This window comes from Toxotes jaculatrix, chromosome 22, assembly GCF_017976425.1.
Source record: "Toxotes jaculatrix isolate fToxJac2 chromosome 22, fToxJac2.pri, whole genome shotgun sequence".
NCBI classification, from domain to species: domain Eukaryota; kingdom Metazoa; phylum Chordata; class Actinopteri; family Toxotidae; genus Toxotes; species Toxotes jaculatrix.
The window spans coordinates 8,288,894-8,309,747 of record NC_054415.1 but is presented as its reverse complement, the minus strand read 5'-3'; the positions used below and the strand labels follow the sequence as shown (position 1 = coordinate 8,309,747).

General features: G+C 41.5%; 1 protein-coding gene across 2 annotated transcripts in view; it reads left to right on the top strand.

The window, feature by feature from the left end:
- LOC121176417 overlaps positions 1 to 20,854 on the top strand; it is a 75,753-nt gene that overhangs the window by 35,472 nt on the left and 19,427 nt on the right. For both annotated transcript variants that reach the window (XM_041030473.1, XM_041030472.1), the window contains 4 exons: positions 955 to 1,008; positions 1,647 to 1,730; positions 15,966 to 16,118; positions 20,203 to 20,789. In XM_041030473.1, the coding sequence (XP_040886407.1) occupies positions 955 to 1,008; positions 1,647 to 1,730; positions 15,966 to 16,118; positions 20,203 to 20,789 (878 nt within the window). The remainder of the gene's footprint in view (positions 1 to 954; positions 1,009 to 1,646; positions 1,731 to 15,965; positions 16,119 to 20,202; positions 20,790 to 20,854) is intronic.

Here is a 20,854-nt window from a genome sequence, read left to right as displayed (position 1 = left end):
AACAAAAAGGTAAAGCGCTAAGTAGGCTGTTGCTTTGTTAGGTGGTAGGTGCTGCATTGTATTGCTGTAAGTGCCATGTTTGCAAGGGAAAACCTAGTACTAAAACCATGAGCAGTGGTTGTTTGATTGGTCAGTAGCTTCTGATATTAGCTATAACAGGAGGAAAATTATTTTCTTTTTCTATTTGATCTGGTCCTTTACAATGTGTGAACAGGTAGGGGCTCAGCCGCTCTCATCCTCACTTCAAACGCACAGATGGACGCACACATTGCAGGTTTCAGGCCTGCAACCTCTCTTTCACAGCATAGTCTTTTTTAAATAACTTGGCCACCCTGTTGCCGTTTGCTGTTTTCTTTTTTTTTAATTCCTGTGCGGCGCTCTGATGTTTTTAGGAGGAGAGCCTTAAAATATTCGACCACATTCAAGCACACAGTGGAGAGGAGATCAAACGTTTGTGTTGAAAGTGAACGTCGCTTTTGTGAGAGGCTCTTTCAGTGTTACAACACTGGAGGGCAGCATTAGCTTTTTCAGACCTGCAGCAGAGGTGTTTGTGTGAAGATCTTCTTTGAAATAGACAACACTCAGTCACAGATTACTGCTTTTGGAGTGATTTCTGAAAGATCATAGCTGTCACCTGCCTTTGCCGCCTCATAACGTTTCAGAGAAATATCACTTATTCTAAATATGTTACACTGTTGAACATAAAGCTTTGAGGCACCTTTGAGGCCCAAAGTGGAGGTTGTTCTTTCTGCTCTGTGACTGAAAGATTGGATTAAAGGCTGAGTGGTGAGGAAAAATGGAAAGATGCTGTGAGGCCATTGTGAGTTTGAAAGGAAACGTGTGACTGCATATGTGGGTGTGTGTCTGTTTGTGCTTAATGTGCGTGTGTCTTAACCTTTGGTCATCAGTTGTTCTTTCTTCGTCTGATTCACTCTTTCTCCCGCTCTCTGCCAGACCCTCTGGAAGTGAGAACGTCAGCCTCAGCTGAATGGAGCAGTTCACTCAAAGGTACGAACACGCACATCATTTATCTGTGTGCTGGCGTGTGCAGAGGCGCTCATCCGCTCGCGAGACCCTGTGTGTTTGTCCTTGTTTGTGTTGCGTTTATGTGTTCATAGTAGTTAGTCAACAGAGCAGGGGAGGAGATGGGCCTTCAGTGTTTTACAAATTAGCCTGCGCACGATAAGCCTGACAGCATTTGTCAAAAGGGCAGCTGTAAGAGCGAGAGAGTGAGTAACGGAAGAGAAACAAAGATACAGAGAGAGAGAGAGAGAGAATGGGGGGGAAACAGATAAAACATGTCTGTGGAGAGGTGAAGTGAAAAATGTGTGTATATGCTTATCCGTGGTACGAAGACTATTTTATGACGGTTACTTCCAATTTATTGCTTCAGTAGTTTCAGTGTGTGAGAGACAGAGAGAGAATAATCAAAAGGGACAGGAACTGTTTGACTTGAATTCTGCAGTGATTTTTTTTTGCTATGAATATAACTCAGTAGCAGCATTTATAGATCTTTATAATTTATAGATCTAGGTCTTGCATCACTAAAACTGTTACAGAAAACCTCCTGAGCACATACATCACTGATATTCCCTCAATATTTTCTCTCCATTAATGTGTGTGTGTGTGTTTTTGCCTGTATGTAGATGTGCCAGACTGTGTTAAGAAGACATCTCCAGCTGACCCTGCATCTCCTGGCACCACAGCAACAGACAGCAAAGCAGACTTGGGTGGGTAAGTCTGCTGTCTTACCTCTTTTAGATGTCCTGACATCTGTGATTTTACCTTTTAGTTTTTTTATTTCTGTGACTGCACGCTGCTGTTGGCCAGGTTTCCACTGCTCAACCCTCTGAGGAACTTTTTTTTCAGTCTGTGCAAAAACCTTTGCTGACAAACACAGTTTCTATTAATGTCATCTGTTTTTTTATGTGTGGCATTGCTCTTGCTGATTGGAAGCGTAGCTCTAGGCTGCATGTGCAGAAAATGTTTGATGGTTTTGAGACCAGGCAAGAACTCAAGGCGCGTTTTCCTCCTGGGCGGAAAGTTCTGGCTATATTTTATTTAATTCAACCCCAGCTGAGAGCCTCCTCTCCTTTCAGGGTTCGGTAACCGCTGCATCCAGCCCAAAGGTCCTCGAGAACCCCCCCTGGAGTGGACATGATGGAACGATCCGTCTGCCCGTCCACCAGCAGTGTCCTCGCCTGTCAGGAGACGGACTCTGCCGATCTCACATGGCTGGTCCACAAACCAAGTTGATAGATGCCACACAGACAGACGGCACATTGTTACACAGAGTTACACCTTCTGTGTAACTCTGTGCCAACAGCTTGTTAAGGCTGGGCTCCTCCTCCTCCTCCTCAGTCCTTCCTTCAAAGTGCCACTGTGCAAAGCAGAAGAACACTTACCGGTCAAGTGGCTTGTCCATTTTAGAACAAAGCCCACGTTTTCCTGCTCAGCTTGCTGATGTTAGAGGTTTTGACTTCTCTAGATGCTGACCTGGGATCAGTCTGGTTATTTCCCTGTTAATGGTTAAAGGATAGTTCCTGTCATTTTTGTTTTTTGGTTTTTTTTTTGGTGACTTGAGAGTAGAAATGGTCTTGTTTATATCTCTGAGCTGTAGACAATGAAGATTTGTCCATTTAGGCTAAATGAAGAGGAATGTAGGTGTAACCTATATGTTAAATTAAAAAAGTGTTCTCCTTAAATTAACAGGAAGAACATTTTGTTTCATACCAAATGAGAAAAGTTACTTCTGTTGTCATAAATCAGGAATTATCTTTAATCAGAAAAGCTACTGTGGGAAGCTGATTCCTGAGGTTTAACTGAACTCCCAGACGGTGTCTGCTTCCTCCTACTGAATGAACAACAATCTTCAAAGCGAACCTAGATAATCTGTTACCCATGATGCAACCTTTTCTGTTGGGTATGTACAGGTTGCCAGGGTGCTCTCTCTCTCTCTCTCTCTCTCTCTCTCTCTCTCTCTCTCTCTCTCTCTCTCTCTCTCTCTCTCACTCTCCCTCTCTCTCTCTCTCTGTGTGCTGGTGCTACATTACAAAGGATCAGCATAGAATCAGAAAGACTAGAGCTGACTGTTACCAACATTCACCTGCCTCTGACCTCTGTCCTGTGGGATTTGTTTCCTGTGCTAGCTGCAGTAATGTCAGCTCTAGTCCCATACATTTCTACACTGATCTCCCTGTTTACCAGAGGAATAAGGCTGACAGGGTTTGGCCATTGCAGTCGTCAGTCGTTGGCATATTTGGCTCCAGAATCCTGCTCTGTGGCTGTTGAAGGATTAGCTCAGTATTTTAGGAAATATGAAATATGCTTATTCGCATTTTTGCCAGGAGTTAGATGAGAAGATTGATACCATTTGTGTCTGTATGTTAAATATGGAGCTAGCTTAGTTTAGTATTGATTCTGTGGCTTTGGACATTAATAACCATGCAGACGTGGCGTTAGAATGCAAAAGCTCAAAGCAGAGACAGAAAATTAAAACTGAACAGTTCAGTGAAAGTGGTTGAAACAGTGTTTCCCAGCTTTTTTTTTTTTTTTTGATCCTTTTTATGATCCTTCAAAACAAACCGATCTCGACCTGTTGCCCCTTGTCACAGGTTTTATTTTGTCTTTGAGTTGCTTGCAGCTCAACCAAAGAGTGATGTTTTCTTCTCATGTTGATTCATTTGAATAGTTTTTAGAGACCTGAAGAGGTAAAACGATCCAGTATTTCACAATAAAAAGCAAAGATGAAAGAAAAAAAAAACATCATACGTAGTTTTCTTAATCCCTCTCATTTTTTATTATCACCTTCAGAGCCCTAAGATTGATCCTTTTGTGGAAGCACTGGCTTAAGAAGCTGTGTACCTAGAAAACCCGAGGGCCCCATTTTCCAGTCACAGCAGAGTTTAATAACCTTAAAACACACCGGTAATGGCCAAACTCATCGTCAGCCCTGCGACTCTGGCTTTCACTGCTGGGACCATGAGCCTGCCTTAGTCCGCCCCTCAGAGAAGACAGCCAATGACAGTCCTTCTTAATTTGGCTTTTCTCTTCAGTTCCTTTCTGTCTCTGTGTTTTTGGCTTCCCCTGGCCTGTACTCGGGACTCATGTTTACTGTTTTATTTCATTTTCTTCCCATTTTCTCTTCCGTTCTCCTCCTCCTCCTCCTGTTGGTGAGGTCCTCAGATGAACGACCATGCATGTTTCTATTTTAGCAGCCAGTTTACTCACAACAAACCTCAGTGTTTGGAAGTATGAATGTCACACATCAAGTGAAACTCTTATGGATCTTGACAGATGGATATTAAACTTTAACTTGTTTGGTTTCTCATCTGACGGCTAAAGTCGTACTTCACATGCTGCTGTACATGTCTGAGACAATGATCCAATAAGGCTACAGCAGCTTGGGACCCAGGACTACTGTTTTCTCCTGATTTTTATTGTTCTCTGCTAACTTCTCCTTCATTAGCTACAGTAACTATACAGTATATGCATTTTTTATAAAGATAAAGAAGTGTACAGGGCAGGTTAGGTATATAATATTTCAGATTTTTTTTGCTATCTCTTAAATATTCTTATTAACAGAAGATGTAAGAAAGTCAGTGCATGATGATGATGATGACGATTCCTCCCCCTACACAATGTCTCCCCGTCAAACTGTAAATTATTCTGCTGCCCTTTTGTTTTCGTTTTTTTGCTTCTGGCAAATATTTCAGGGTTGTTTTATTTTTTATTTTTACGTTCGAATTATATGCTTAAAAAGATTGAAAAAAAAATTGTTTTAATTGGTTGGCAGAGGAAACACATAGACTGCGAGCTGGCCCCCTTTCAGATAGTTACAACGGGCTCCTAATAAGATTGTAATAATAATATTAATGATGATGATGATAATAATAATAATAATGGTCGTTTTTTGTAAATGGTATTTTAAAGTTATTTTTGTATACGCGGTTGTTTATTGCGTCACAAGTCCACTGCTCCCCATCCAAACCCCCACTTCTCTCTTCTCTTCTCACATATTCCCCCCGTCTTTTTACTTTTCACACTTTTTGATTTTATTTTTCTTGTCTCTCATCTTGCTCTTTTAAAGTGAAACATGCCACAGAGATGGCTCTCCTGCTCTGGACAAGGAGCATCTCATTATTCTCCTCTCCTCCCGTTCTCACTTCCCCTGCTGTTTTCTCTCTTTCATCTTCCTCCACTTCCACCCTCGTTTATGCCTTTTTCATTTTTGAAAGGCTGTCATTTTCAACACGCTGGCTTACTGTAGTAATAGATCTCTTAACTTATTGGTGGTTCAAAGCAACAAAATACGCCCATAAACGGACTAATAGACGTGTTAAGAAAAGGCATTCTTTTCAACTTTATTCATCATTTCTCATCTGCTTTGTTTTCCTCAGCCTCCATTTCTCTCTGCTGAACCATCTCTCTCTCCCCCCACCCCCCCATCACCCGCACATTAGCCTCGATCTCAGAAAAGAGCCCACCTGTGCCTTTAAGAGAGAGCCCACCCCCCCCCATGTCCCCTTCTGCTCCAATCATCATTAGTGGCGTGAGCGTGAGTGATATGATTCGCTGCTGCTTGCTCATTGCCTCCTGTGGGACTCTCATTCAGCCACGCCCTCGTCCCCCTCCTGTCACACACACACACACACACATAAACACACACTCACACCCAAAATGTTTGTATGTTGCAGAAATCAATCAGTAAAAATGAACGTTAAGTAAAGATGCGCCTCTTTTTTTCTTTATTTGTAAGCTATGACTTAACAAAAAAGTGTGGGGACTAGATATTTGTGAGTATGAGTGTGTGTGTGTGTGTGTGTCTGTGTGTACATACAGAAAGTATGAATTTATATTATAGACCAGTCAAGTGGTTAATAAATCACTTTGACTTGTTTCTGAAGCCACAAGAAATAAAATAATTAAATTGTGTCTCCTACTGGCTAACATCTCTGTACACATAATCAGATAGTGTCAATCACAAATGACTTCGAAATGAACTTCTAGTCAGTATCAGCTTGGTGTGTGTGTGGGGGGTGGGGGGCACAGCAGGAGATCCTCTCTCACACCTGGAAGATCTGCTCACCCAAATGTACGCGCACGCATGCATACTAATATGACAATTAATTAATCATAGCAGGTGGTATAAACACACATTCGCTCACCGTCTTACATAGAGACCTTGAGGGTTTCACATTTGTATTCGCTTTACACACATAGAGAGGCACAGCAGGTGGCCACACATACTGTAATTATTTGCTGGTGATCAAATGTAGCCAGTGCTCATTTCAGATTAATTATACTAACACGCTCCATTCAGTATTTCATGTGCAAATCTGGCAGCAGAGGTATTTTTGGCATTTTTTTTCTTTGGTTTTATATCACAGTTTTGGACCAAAGCACTTCTTAACATATCATGTGACAATTACATGAACATTTATTGCTGGATCACTTTAGACTACCACTACCACAATGTTGGAGAGCTGTATGCTGTATACCTTTCCTGTGAATTTTCTTAGTACACAAAAATATATGCAGTACTACAAAGCTTATACTCTAATACAAGTACAAAGCCGTACTGAGTATTTTAAGAATCAAACACTTAAAACATCTGAAGATCCTAAAGTTTATGTCCATGTCAAGAAAAGTATAAGCGCACCAACGGGTAACTTATACTGCCAACAGTATTCTAGTTAATTGAGGCTTAACTTTGGACTGTGCAGCTTAAAAGTGTGTAGGTTACAGTAGACTAATGTTTCTTCAGATGTATAATGCATTCACAATGAAGCAGGACCCAGTGAGTCTCTCACCACTCCAGTTTCTTTCTCTCCTTCACTTTTTCATGAACATTTTATAACTTTCTCCCCTTTGTTTTACTCACACCTGATAATCTATGCAGTGTTTTTCTCTCAGTAGCACAGTATGAATGCACAGTCCATCCCACACACACACACACTTTCACTCTCTGTGTAGTATAAATTAAGCCAGGTTGCTGTCTTAACTGGGTCACCTCAGTTTTCCCATGGAGCAGTTTAACATGTTATGTAATGGCTTATAAATATAGCCAATCAGTGTTCAGTGTATGTGAGCAGTAATGGCAGGCTGCACTGCCATCTGAAGAAAATGAAAACTCTGTCAGCTCTGAGGTTTTTTTTTTTTCTTTTAACGCCTGGAATATTAAACATTCGATTACAGCTGGAAGACTTTGACTTGCTCAGTACGCACTTACGCACACTTACTTCATGGTGTTCTCCTAAGCTGCCACTGCACACACAGACATCAGACTTCTGTTTGCATCATACAATAATCCTGTCACAATGTTTATGGCCAGCTGTAACTTTACAACCCTCCCCGTGCTGCCGCTAATCATGTTTAGTATTCACGGTTGGCTGTCACACACTGACAGGCCTTGTGCTGAGAGGCCCGCCAATCAGCCTGAGCGGAGAAAATGTTTTCATCTCAATAAATCAAAGTGTAAACAGCGCCGGAGGATTCATGACACTATCTAATGATGTGTTCTGCGTGTGAGAATGATAAGCTCAAGATTAGATGAAAGAGGGCAAGTTTATCTCTTTGATGGGAACGTTTCCATTTCAACAAACACATCCAACCACCACCAAACTTCTCCTCGCAATCTGTCAGTCATTTGAGGACTCATCTGAAGCACTGGACCCATGTGGCCAGTCTGCACGGTGCTGGTATCAAGTCCAAATCCAAAACATAAATAAACTAAGTCAGAGAAAATGTGAGTCCAGAACTAACTTATCAAGGGAAGCTGTGATTTTCAGAGTTTTTCTGAGAATTTATAGACTAAACAACTGATCAATATGAGTTTACATAATAAACATGATCAGATTAGTAAATAAGTTGCACTGTTAAAAATGAGTCTACCCAACATTGTTCAAAGCAATTTTTTTTCTAACATTTTATACATGGAATAATCAATCAATTATTAAATAAAATAAATGACAGGTGTATTAATAACAAAGATAAGTGTAGGACCTATCAGAGTTATTATTAAAATTCATGACAATTTTGCAATAAATAAAATAATTTTGACCCAAATAATGTGGAGTAAACCTGTGGCTTTTGGGGCCCACTTTGCTCCACGCTGTGAGTTTGCTCTTTTATTATCACTTCACAAAATACATTAACAGTAGGCTACAGACATACAGCTGCGAAACTCCGCCTCTAGTTTTTCCCTCTCTACCTGTCAGTCAAGCCTTAATCCCGCCCCCTCCCCGTCCGCCTGTCAATCAAACGTCTGCCCCGCCCCTCCACTGCCTGCCTGCACGTCGCGCAAAAAAACAGCAGCGACGGCCGTTGGGGGAAGAGAGTAAATAGAGAGAGAAGCCTCAAGATGGCTGACTCGCTGGGCTCCGTTCACCTCACCGGAGCTGCGGCTACTGCGGTAACCCCGGCGGTCGCCACCGCCAAAAGCCCGCTCGTCAAGCCGACCGAGGCGAAGGGAGCCCTTGACAACCGCTCTCAGTCTTCCCGGGATTTTAACCCACCGCCGCCCAAGAAGGTCCGAATCGAGGAGAGGAGCGTTAAACCCAAGAAACTCAGCAGGGAAGCAGGAGTGGGAGGCGACGGTAACGGCAAAGAGAAACTCCAGCAGCCCACGAAGCAGCAGAGTTATGGCAGCAGCGCGGGTTTGTGGAGCTTCAGTCCGGCCAAGACGAGCGGCAGCAACCCCCCGGTGCCTGCTACCGGTGGCTCCCAACCACCGACAAACACACACAAAGTCTTCAAACAGAGCGATTTCTTCCTCCACAAAGCGCCTTCCTCCTCCAAACCCAAGAAACCGAGCAAAGATAAACAGCGGGAGAAAGAGAGGGAGAAGGGGAAAGGAGGCGGAGAAGAGAAAAAGAAACATAAACTGATGTTGACCTCCGGGCCCGGGAGTAACGCTAGTAACAACAACAACGATATCAGCAGATTTGATTTCATTTCTGCAGCGAAGAGAGAAAATGGGGAGGTCATGTTGCCACCCAAAGGTAGGCCATCATATTGTATTTTCTTTGGTTAAAATTTACTTTAACGGCGGCGCGAATTCATAAAGTTTGAGCTGTGTTTATTAAAAGTAGGCAAGAGTTCTGTCCTTTTATAGTTACTTGGCTCGTCGTACAGTCAGCCGCTTGGGAAATGAACATGTGGCCCGGAGTGTGCAGTTGTCTGCCTTCTAATTTGTCTCGGACAGTCCTGTTTTCGGACTAGCTACTGTTCCATAAGGCGCTCTCAAACGCTGTGTAAGATCACAGTGGAATACTCGAGAGTTATTGTAATCTACATTTGTTGCCCCCGGTGGAGTGTTTACATCGAGTTCAGTGGCTGTAAAGCCCAGTTTGGTCGATGTTTCTGCGGGCTATGTCTGCCAGCTTTCGCCGCTCGTTCACCCGCTCGTGAACCCTCGAGCTCCATAACAGCGTTCCAGGGCAGTAGTCGCGCGACCTGCTTGTTACATTGCAACCAGCTGCTCTGGTGCTGCTGCGGAATTGTTACGTAGTTACGTCGTATCGACTAAATGTAACGTGTTTTATTCACATGCGTTTAACAGTAGGCTAATGTAATAGATGTTATAAACGGCAAAATAAGCGATAATCACCGTCATGTCAGCGCCACGTTTGAGGTAGACTGTCAGTCATTCTGTGACATAAACACGCATTAAATTATTTTATCACCTTTGGAGTGATGTATGTATTAAAACTACAGGCTACTGTCATAACAATATGACAGCCGCCCGCCATTATAGTGTAAGTGTTGTTTTGGTAGAGCACCACGCCCCCCTCTGTAACCTCAGGCTGTATGGGAAACAGACACAGAGCTCGGTGGCTTGTTGATACCATGTTTTACAGTTGTACATGCAGAGCATGTTGTATTCGTTGAACCGCTTCTTCGCTAATTTGCTTTACTACTGAAACCTTTGTTATGACACTGTAGTAATTAGACCAGAACCTTCCCGACAACAGCAAGTATTAGTGCATCACTGACTCAATTCCTCCGCATTTAGTTTTGTTTTGAGTGGGACTACGGTTGTTGTTTCACGTCTTTTCTTTTTGTGGACCAGAGGGGGGAACATTTAATTTATTAATACATTTAATAAATTATGAACTATTGTGTCAGTTTACTACAATACAACCCCTTAATAACAGAGAGGACAACACGTAATTATTTAAAAGTATTAAACAATAACAATTAATTAATAAACATTTTACAATTTCGCAAATACATTATCTAGCCAAATTACTTAGTCATGTCACTAAAAAGATGTTATATGTAAGTTTATACAATATATACTGAATCTAGACTTTAAATTCTTTATATCATATTCCCTATGTAAGCCAAATATTTATTAATTACATTACAGGCTAAATTAATCTATTTATTTCACATTATAAAGTATAGGAGTGCTGTAAATGATCAAAACACATGTGGATCAGTGTTATTGCATAATTATTAGCAGAGACATAATAGACATCTGGCCATTAATTAAATTGTGTATATTTTCTGGCACATGGCAAATTATTTTATGAGATGAATTAAATTTATTAGTTCCTAAAGAGAAATTAATATATTCAGTTGTCACAGCATTAAAGCCACAAATGTCTGTTGTGTGAATGTCTCATTAGTGGACCTTGTTTTTTTGATTTTCTGTGTTTTTGTCGGTGTGGGCGTTTTGTCATTGTCACATTAAAGCAGTGTCTCAAAATCTCTGCATGTGTGCATTTGTGTTTGCCAGTGTGTGTGTCATTTATGTGTTGGCGTTTCGACTCCAGCACGGGCGCCGAGTGGACACATGTGAGAGCGTGTTGAGTGCATGATGTCACCCTTTTCCAGTTGGGTAGTTTAAGAGGTCATGACATGCTCTGAAGAGCCACTGCAGTCAGCGAGAACACCAGAACGAGACGAGTTGCTGGCCTGTAGACCTGACACACTATCAGAAACACTGTCTTGTAAACAGGATGTGCTAGATGTCATTTTCTTTTATACAAGCAAAAAGGTGGCAGGCAGTGTTTTACAGGGATTTCAGAACAGCAAAAGACTCTCTAAAGGGTTTTTAATAAATTGTGAATAAACTTGATCTTGTAACTCATTAAGGAATACATTTTTATTGATCAACCATAATGCTAAAAATCAGTTAGTTTAATTTTATTACTGGTAAAACAGTTATGTTTTTATTGGCGTATTATGCTAATTTACGAGCTGTTAATGCTGTTTGCCATATTGTTGAGTATAATTATTTATGGCTTCATTTCACACAGCGAATCTAGTCATATCCGCAGACATCAGCTGTCTTGTTGTAAAATTGTCATTTATAAGGTCTGTTGTCTCTGAATTGCAAAACGCTTCAGTCACTCAAAGATTGCACCATTTTCATTCTGGACCCGACTGAGAAAATTTGAAACAGCAAGAATTAACATTTAGTAATAGTAATAAATTTAGTAATACAATTAAAACAATAGCACTCCTTCAGCAGTCCCACTGAGGTGCTCTTGAGCAAAGCACTGAGCCTCTAATTGCCATGGTGAGCTGCTCCGTGGCCGGCAGCTGGAGATTGTAATTATGCAGAGTAGCTTCAAATGTGAGGAAGTATATAAACATGTGTTAATGCACATTAATTCTGTGCAGAAATGTTTTCAAGGATTAAAACACTCAGGCATTGAGTGGCGGGCCAGCCCGGTGGTTAGACAGACTGGTTTAAGGACATGTGTTTGAGTCATGGTGCTGAAAAGTGTCCTTGAGCTACAGAGTCAGTCCTGCCAGCTTCAGGAGTGCTGCTGAGAAGCCAAACTGTGCTCTGACCTTCCTGGAGGGAAAGAATTTTCCTACAGGGATCCGAAGAGTATCACATCATCACAGTAATATTAGTGGGGTGGTTGCTGTTGGAGCGAGGCTGAAGGCAGAGGCCAGGGAGCAGTGACTCCTGGTTACATTTGGTACTGAAATAAGAGACATGAGTCTGACAAAAAGCACTGTGCACAAGTGGGTCAAGACAAGGAAAACAATGAGGAGAAGACAAATTACTAAAGTATTGATTGACAAATAGGGCCCAGCACTGGGCGGGATTGACTGGTGTTCAAGATATTGTTGTTTTATTCAAAAGCCATAAGTTTAATCCTTGCTGAGGCGAAGTGTTTGGCTATTTGACCTGTTGCTGACACCTGGTGTATTTACATGCAGCCTGATATTATATTTGGGTGAAATGCAGGGCTCCCAAGAATTTAAGAAGTGAACACTTTAAATGGATTATCTTACTGACTTAAGATGAATTGAGAGACATCTTAGCTGGAATATTTGCCAATGTTTTAATCACTATTTGTTGTGTAAACAACTTACTCTGGCTGTTTTGGGGGGTTTTGGTTTATCACACATGCCACATAAGTCACAGATTAAGGCTGATGCAAAACAGCTTATTTATAAAACAGCTGTAATATGTCAAAAGGTTTGTTTTTCTATTTGCAGCTTTCAAGCCTTACATGTTACAACTAATATCACAACTAACAGGAGCTTGCACGGACTCATCAAACTGTTATACATGGACATGGAGTCCATTCATTTTCTTCTTCTTATTCAGTATTCCAGCTTCCTATTGCCCTAGAGTGTACCATGCCTTGTTCTGGACATCATTCTGACTATTAAAAAAGTTGTGTAAACCTTATTGTTATTGGAGGAGTTGCGTTACTGTGACTCATGTAAATGTCCGAATTACACTAATTAGGTTATTTGTGCGCATGTAAATGAACTGTGCTGACAGAATCCCTGACTATGTCTGGGACTACTTGTCTGTGGCTGAGTGTGGTCGGGGGGGGTTGAGGGGAAGAAATTGAAGCTTAGCTGCAATCAGCACCCAATTAAGTTACTGTCGGCTGGGTCATTTGTTCAGTCCAAAAAAATTACAAGACGCTTAACTCGGCATGTACAAAAGCAGTTCAGTAGAGTGACAAAGACTTTATCAACCTTTTGCTAAATTGTTTTGAGATCAGCTTGGATGGCGAAGAATGGATTTTCCACACCAGCAGGGGTGATCCAACCATCTTACATTTGAAGGATTTTGCCGGGAGACAGGTCTACCTGTTGTCCCACACTGAGTCCAGCAACACACTGATCCGAAAAGATGTGAGGATATCTGGTGCTTTTTGGTCTTCCTTTGCCTGGCAGGCCAGCTCCATGCAGGAGTGTATCAGAGTGGTCATACAATTAATCACGTCTGAGGAACCCATCTTTCCTTCCCTATCAAACTCAGTGTAATATATGTTTGCTGAGCTGCTGATGACAGGCCGATAATTGAAGTGATTTATGTCTCACCACAGTATGTTTTGAATTTAACATTTTCACCCTATACATCCTTAAAGATGCACATGCACATCGGAGGCCTGACTGGCTTTCACCTGTTTTCTTTCTCCCCAGTTTGCCACAGCATTACAGACTGAGTCAGTTTACTGCTGTGATTATGTGCCTGTCGGTGTCCAGTGTTTTGTTCACATGGGAGTGCCTCACAAGCTGTGATGTTCACAGTGGTGAGCTCACTATGTCTAATTTTTGGAGGCTTTCAGACTCCACCACAAAAACAAAATTTGCATGTTTCCATTTATCTACATGAAGAAAATCTGATGGATAGATGCTCAAAAGCAGTCTGTCATATCAGATCACCAGAGCACAGAAATCAATGTTAAATAGAAGATATGAGAATAATATAAAAGCCATAAAGACTTTCATATGGAAACCTTTGTAAGAACATTGTTAAAGTTCTTACAAAAGAGTTCTTTTATCTATTTTATGAACTGGTCATCCTGTGTAGGGTCACAGGGCTGGAGCTGATCCTAGTGCGTATTTTGGCCAGAGGCAGGGAACACCTTGAACAGGTTTCCAGTCTTATCACATTGCTAACACACATTTAAACCTGGCTGGACTACAGTGTTAAACACAGTGCTGCCCCAGGCAGAACTTTTGCCATTTACCTTAAAAACAAGTAAACATCCTAATGTGGATACCTCATTGATTTTCTGAATTTTTGATTCTCCTCTTCAACTCCAAAAAGTTAGATGCCAATGACTAGTGGTGTAGTTGAAGTTTATGAACGGCCTGCCGCTAGCCTTCTATCTTTCAAAGTGTTTTCTCTCCTGTGATCATCCAAGCAGTGAAAACCACCTGCTGTGTCCCCCTTGAAAACAGGCTGCTGCAAGAAAACAACAACAAAAAAACAGTTTCAGTTTCATGGATCCATTCATTTCTGATTCATTTAGACCCCTAGTTTTGTGCTGCGTTGTCCTGACAAAATTACCGCTTTACCGCTGCTTTACATTTTAGTTCTGCACCAGTTTGAACTTGTGACCCCCAAGCCATGGGATGATCACCTTAACTACTGGAGCACTATGCAGCCCTGTCTTCTTCAGCATGGTTCTCATGAAGTTCAAAAGAATGTTTTCCTTTTATTTTAAGGGGAAGGCGCTTCTCTTAAGCTGTGGTAAATCAGCTTGTTCTCCAGTGTATTTAAGGCCATGTCAGCCACCTGGGCTAATTTATCTCCCCTCTAAATTTTTAGTTTATGAATGTTACCACTGTGACATGGTCTGACATGTTTTTATAAATCTGGCAGTAGATCTGAGTGAGACCTCCTTTGTAGGCAGTTTCCTGTGGAGCTAAATTGATGTTTTGAAACAGGCTGCCCTTTTTTTTCCAGCAGGCAGCTTACAGTGTCTGGTAATTTTACAGCATTTATTTTGCATAGTTCTTAAAAGGGTTTGTTAACATTCTTGGCGTTCCTCCTTTTAACCACAGGGTGTGAGGGGAATGACTACCTGCATGTTAAGTAGCGAAGAAAAGTGATCCACTAAAATTCAAAATGCCAAAGTATTTATTTAAATATTATTGAAAAGAGTGTATCGATGTAACTCTAATTCTCCTACTGCTCCTTTAAGCCTTTTACTTTCAAAGCATTTTCTCCTTTGATCCTGCAAACAGCGAGTCCAACCCCACTGTGTTCACTTTCCCACTCCCCACATCCACAGGAGAGTGAACAGTCTGAAAACACAGCTTCCTTTTAAAGATGGATCTGACCGAGTTCAAAGAAAAAAGTTCTTTGGAAAGGAAAAGAAAAAAACGGCAAAAGAACTAATGTGGAAAAAATAAAGGTGTTTTTTTTTTCCTTTATGGAACAATGAAAGGAAATAAAGAATCAAAGGAGGTGAGGAATAAAAGATTTAATAAAATGAAAGATATTTAAAGAAAGGTGAGGTTTCTCTTAGCTCGGCTGGAGGTGAGAGTTGTTGGTTTACAGAAATAAATGGGTGTTAGTGTGTGCACACACTTAGACGAGCCTTGCCTTTCAGAAAGCACTCCAACAGCTGAAGAGGTGTGTTTGATGGTATGATATTTACATTTTAAACTGATGCTCTCATCCACAGCAATTTGCAACGAGTGTTGCATTAGAGCGCACTCCAGTTCCTCGATCTGTAATATTCTGTCAGACGGAGACGCGCTGGAAGAGGAAATAAAATAAGTCGGAAAGCAAGGAAGGATTTTAGGACTTTTAAGACCAGAACGTATTGAATCTGGAAGAGGCAGAACGAGGCAGAGGGATGAGTTTGCGGGTGGAAATGTGAGGTGTATCTAGATGAGATGTAGCTTTAAGGTTATGAGTGAAGTTTCAGAGTGACTGCTGGAGTCTTAAAGGGAATTTGAAGGTCATTACATTGCCAACGAAACATGAGGGATAAGACTGGATGCTGTGGTCGAGAGATGATGATTTGCTGCAGCAGGGAAGGAAAAGCCAAACATTTTGTAGACCAACACAATTAAGCAAAAGTTAAGGGTGATGGCCAAGGTGAAGCACTTGGCAAGAGCTCAGTGAAGAGGTTAGAGAAGCAAATCAAAGTTGAGTGCGCGTTTGCAAGTGAGTAAATCTGAGTGCTCGTGTTTTGTGCCATCGAGACCTGAAACCTTCCTCTCTGCTTCCACAGAGCACTCCACCAAGGACAAGGCAAAGGAGAGAGACAGAGAGGAGAGGGAGAAGAAGAAGGTCAAAGACAGAGAGAGAGAAAAGGAGAAGAAGAAGCACAAAGCGATGAATGAGATCAAGAGGGAGAACGGAGAAGTCAAGCAGCCAATTAAAGGTTGGTGGAAGCACACACATGCACATACCAAGTGACTTTTGTAGGGATGAAACTGATGATCTTTTTTTTTCCATTATTGATGTCTTCACATTTCTTGCTTTTGTCCGACTAACAGTCCAAAACAAAAACATACTGAATTTACAATCATCTTAAAAATGCGAAAAAGCTCATTGTTAAACATGAAAAGCTGGAGCCAGCAAATGTTTGGCTTTTTTTTTTTTGCTTAATGAAAGACATCAGAATTGGACTTGAGTATTCATTCTGGACCTTAGTAACAGCAGCTTTACAAAAATGCTCAACTCAAAGTCTACTTGGTGTTTCTTAAGCTCTCAGTCACATCTTGTGGCCTTCCTCAGTGGGTCAAGTTACTTGGTTGTTACAGAGATGGCTTAGTTGTTATCACATGACCTACAGAGAGCATGGAATTTCAGGCATGTGATAACAAGTGGTCGTACGCGGGGCTCATGCTGTGTGGATCCCGAGTTGTCAGTTTTCTCATCAAGACATCAAATTTGTTGATTTCATCAACTCGTTTGTTAACTAATGGATTTAGAATTTGATTTATGTCATTCTACAAAATGAAAAGAATTTATTTAGAACTAAATAATTATTGAGGCTTAGCATGACGTAAACATTTAAGAGCTTCAGTATACAATATGAAATATACAACATAAAATATTTTTATTTGCATGAAAATTGATTTGTGCAAGATGTGCTATGATATGATGTTGTTAATGTAATGATCACATTTGACCATGGTCTACAGTAGATTGTGTTTTATGGATCTTTGATTCCCTAATTTGACAGCAGGAAGCAGTTGACATGTAGACATGTTATTGTTTGGGCAGTGTGCGAGTGTGAGAGTGAGGAGGAAATCAAACGTGTCAATGTGTCCTGGTGGCTCAGTGGGCTAAGCTACACACCCCACAGGCTATTTGTTATATCTGTCTCTTCATCTCCCATCTTTTCTGTCACTTTCCTTGGTATGCAGTTAAAAAAAGAGAAATGTCTTGATGAAAATGCTAAAAAATTGAAATGTGTTGTGGAATGAAAGTGGGGCAAATCTCTCAGAAACCAGATATTAGTACAGACCATCAATGGAAGCGTTTATTGCCTTCACTCCAGTTAGAAATACGTGTTTTCACATGTGTAATGGCTCCTTGTTGGACCTCAGCATGAATTTTAGCTTGGTAGAGGTGCACTAGAAACCTGCTGCTAAGGTAACCAAACATGGCCTACTTTCACAGGGTGCTGTACAGTAAATCATCATTATGTTTGTAACGCACAAGCAGCACGCACAAGTGCTCAGCATCCCAGTGGGTGTTGGAAAAAATGCTAATACTGCACAGTAGCCATAAAAGGCCCAATATAGAACAGTATCTTTGTTGTTGGAGAACTCCATAAGTGTGACAGTGGTAGTAAACTCTTTTTTTTTTTCTTTGAGAATTTGATCCCTGGCATTAGGTTGACCTTTGCACTGCGCTTCTTCCCCACATGGAGAAATTTAGCTTAGGGTTTATTTAGTCTGACCTTCTGACACTGAGTGTGTTTCTGTGTGTGCGCTTATTGTGCATCTGGTAGTTAGGATTGTAACATGAGAAGTCGAGAGACAGGCCAGGGCAATGTAGCCTACCCATGTTTATAGTGCCACTTTTTCTACTTGTATTCTCTAAGGTTAGCTAACCAAAATAAATGTGTTAGGATTAGCAAACGAAAACACTAATACAAGAAAAATATTGTAAGTTAGATGTATAAGGGACAAAACATAAAGTTTCATCCTGCAACATAAGTGAATGCCTGTATTTGCTTATCCTACCTATCATCCTTTGTCTGGCTCTGCTGTGTACACATTTCTGTCCTCTGCTGTGTACACATTACGAATGCGGTGGCGAGTTTCATTGCAAACCTTCTGACAGTAGTGAATTATTTGCAGAGCACTGTGACATAATCTCCATGTCTCTCTCTGTTCAGTCTGAGCTCAGCCACCGAACTGCAGCTCCTCATTTGTCAGCGTCGGCTGTTTTCTCTTTAAAACTCGACCTTTTTTAGACAGGCACACCACACGCTGACGTATATACATGAATGCCACATTTATTTTTTGACTGAAATGTCCAGTCAGACTTGCAGTGTCCCTGTGCTGATATGTCACGACCACACTGTGACATTTCAGAGTCTTAGTAAGGCTTTGGCCACATACCATAGCTAGTGGCCACAGATGAAAATTACAGATGGATTATTTGGCGCGCTATTTCAGTCTTCCTACTGTCAGTATGAGCGAAGAGTTAGGAAGAAACTGGGTTTAGAAGAGACACAGAGAAAGAGTCAGCGTTTGTCCAGTCTGCAGTCGTCCTGTGAGAACATCTAGTATTTAATCATGTGTGTTTACGATAATAGAGACGCACTGGGATACATGGTGGGATATTGAATCAGAGTTGGGAGACCAGAGAGTAGGTTTACAGTGATAGAGACTGAGCCATTTAATCATAGAGTGTTAAGTTTGCAAATGTTCGTAGCAACAGGGACACTGAAGGTAAGCTTGAAATTTAATCAGTGAGAGAGTGTTAAGTTTACAACTCGACAGGGCGACAGAGAGAGAGGCAGCTAGAGGAAACATGTATAGGAAATCAATAAGCAGCAAACAGCTTTTCTGACAGTAAGGCTTCTTTACTGCCACTGAGGCTATTTGTTTGTGTGTGTGTCTGTGTGTGTTTGATGTGATTGGGAGCTTAAACTGATCATGACTATCTAATACATAAAATTTTTAGTATCTACATTTGTAATTTGTAGGTGAGAGATATTGAAATTACACACCAGTACTTACAGTCTGCTTCTGCATTTCACATCAGCAGTGCAGTGTCCATAAATTTATCACACATCGCATATTTTCTGTGTATTGTGCTGCTCTTCTGTGGGTTGATGAAGGTTGAGGTTGGGGAATAAATGTGCGCGTGTGTGTTTGCGTGAATGAGTAGAGAGAATTGGGGGAGGGGTGACTTGTGGGTTAAAGAGCTTTTGGATTAGTAGCTGGGGTATTGTACTGCAAATACCTTCTCTCTCTGTGTTGCTCTCTTTATTGCTCTCTCTCACCCTCTCTCTGCTGTTTTTCATTCTGTCTCATTCCTGTCTCATGTTGCGTTGAACGTGTGTGGGGTATAAACTAGAGTGAAGGTGTGTGTCTGTGTGTGTGTGTGAGGGTGATGATAGCTGATGTTGGAATTGTGCTGAGGCAGCAGCGCCTCTATAAAAGTGACGCGCGTATGCACAAACGCACACATATGCGGTAAATACATACATGTATATATACATCTACTTGTTTACACAACCACTGGGCAAGAATGAACCGCCAACACGTTTGCAGATCGACGTGAGCAGCTCTGACACGCATTCTCTCACAGACAAAAACATACAGTAGCTCTGTGCATAAATTTGCATGTTCCACTTTGTCCTGCCCCGGGCGTTTAAGAGATGGACTCCCATGTACAGTATTATCTCTGTTCAGATATGCCACTCGAAAGCTTGTTTCCTGGCTTAGTCATATCTGCTTTTCTCAAGGGATTCCATTTCAGGGCTCTTCAATTTATTTTATGTATGCACCCCAGGAGATGCACACCATCTGGGAAAAGCTATGACTCATCTGTCTACACTTGCTTAAAATAGTTAGGACACATTTTTTTTCTCAGTTTCATTGTTTTTTAAACAGGGAATTTATGAGGTATCGGCTTGTTTTGGTAATTTAAAAAAAATGATGAAAATAAATAATACGACAGTCTGGCTGAAAGTATCTGGTTTTATATTGTTTCTTTTTACAGACTCCGGATCAAAATCAGCACCTCATTTAAGTATCTTCTTACAGTGGGGGGCTGTGGGGGGAGTATTTGTTTTTTTGTTCATCGCACATCAGACAACTGACATGAATAGATCCTTACAAATCTTGTGAGAATAGCGTGTCTCCCTTCAAGCCTTCTCAGAATGACATTTTTTCATATTTAGTGTTGATCTTTTTTAAGAATGCATTCTCTTGTAATAATTCTCTTCCCACTAAGTAATGAGGTCCTTCCTTCTGTCTCTCTGTCACACTGTCCAGATGAAAAAGAGAAAGCCAAGATCAACTCAGAGGAGCTGCAAATCAAAAAAGTGAAGAAGAAAAAGAAGAAGAAACACAAAGAGGGGGAGAAGCACAAACGAGTGAAGATGTACCACCGCTCCTGCCAGACCATTTGTGCTGGCTTGCTTCTCCTCCCTCCTTCCTCTCCATCTCCCACCTCTTCTTCCTCAGCCTCCGATCCCACACACAACTCCTCCGTGTCTCCCTTTAAGTCCCCGCTGCCAGTTTATCCTTCATCTAACAACAAAGCCTCACATGTCCTGCCCTCCTCTCCTCCTCTTGCTTCAAAATCCCTCTTTAACTCCTCTCTTCACAACACTCCCAACTCTCCATCATCCTCCATCAAGACACCACTCCTTTCCCCGACCAAACAACATCCGCAGTGCACCTACCCCGGTGTGGCGGGTCTGGAGTTTGCCCCATACATCCACATAGAGAACCAGCCTAACGGAGGGGCGCTGGTGGCCCACGCCTACACTTCACAGCTCTCCTCTCTTTCAGAGGGCCAGAGGCAGAGATTTGCCCAGGAGTTTGTCACCTTGGCATTTAGCGAGGACTCGTCCCAGGTAAGGTATAGTTATTGAGCAGATAGATTCATGGATGCTGCTGTAGTAAAAATGCAGTTAAATAT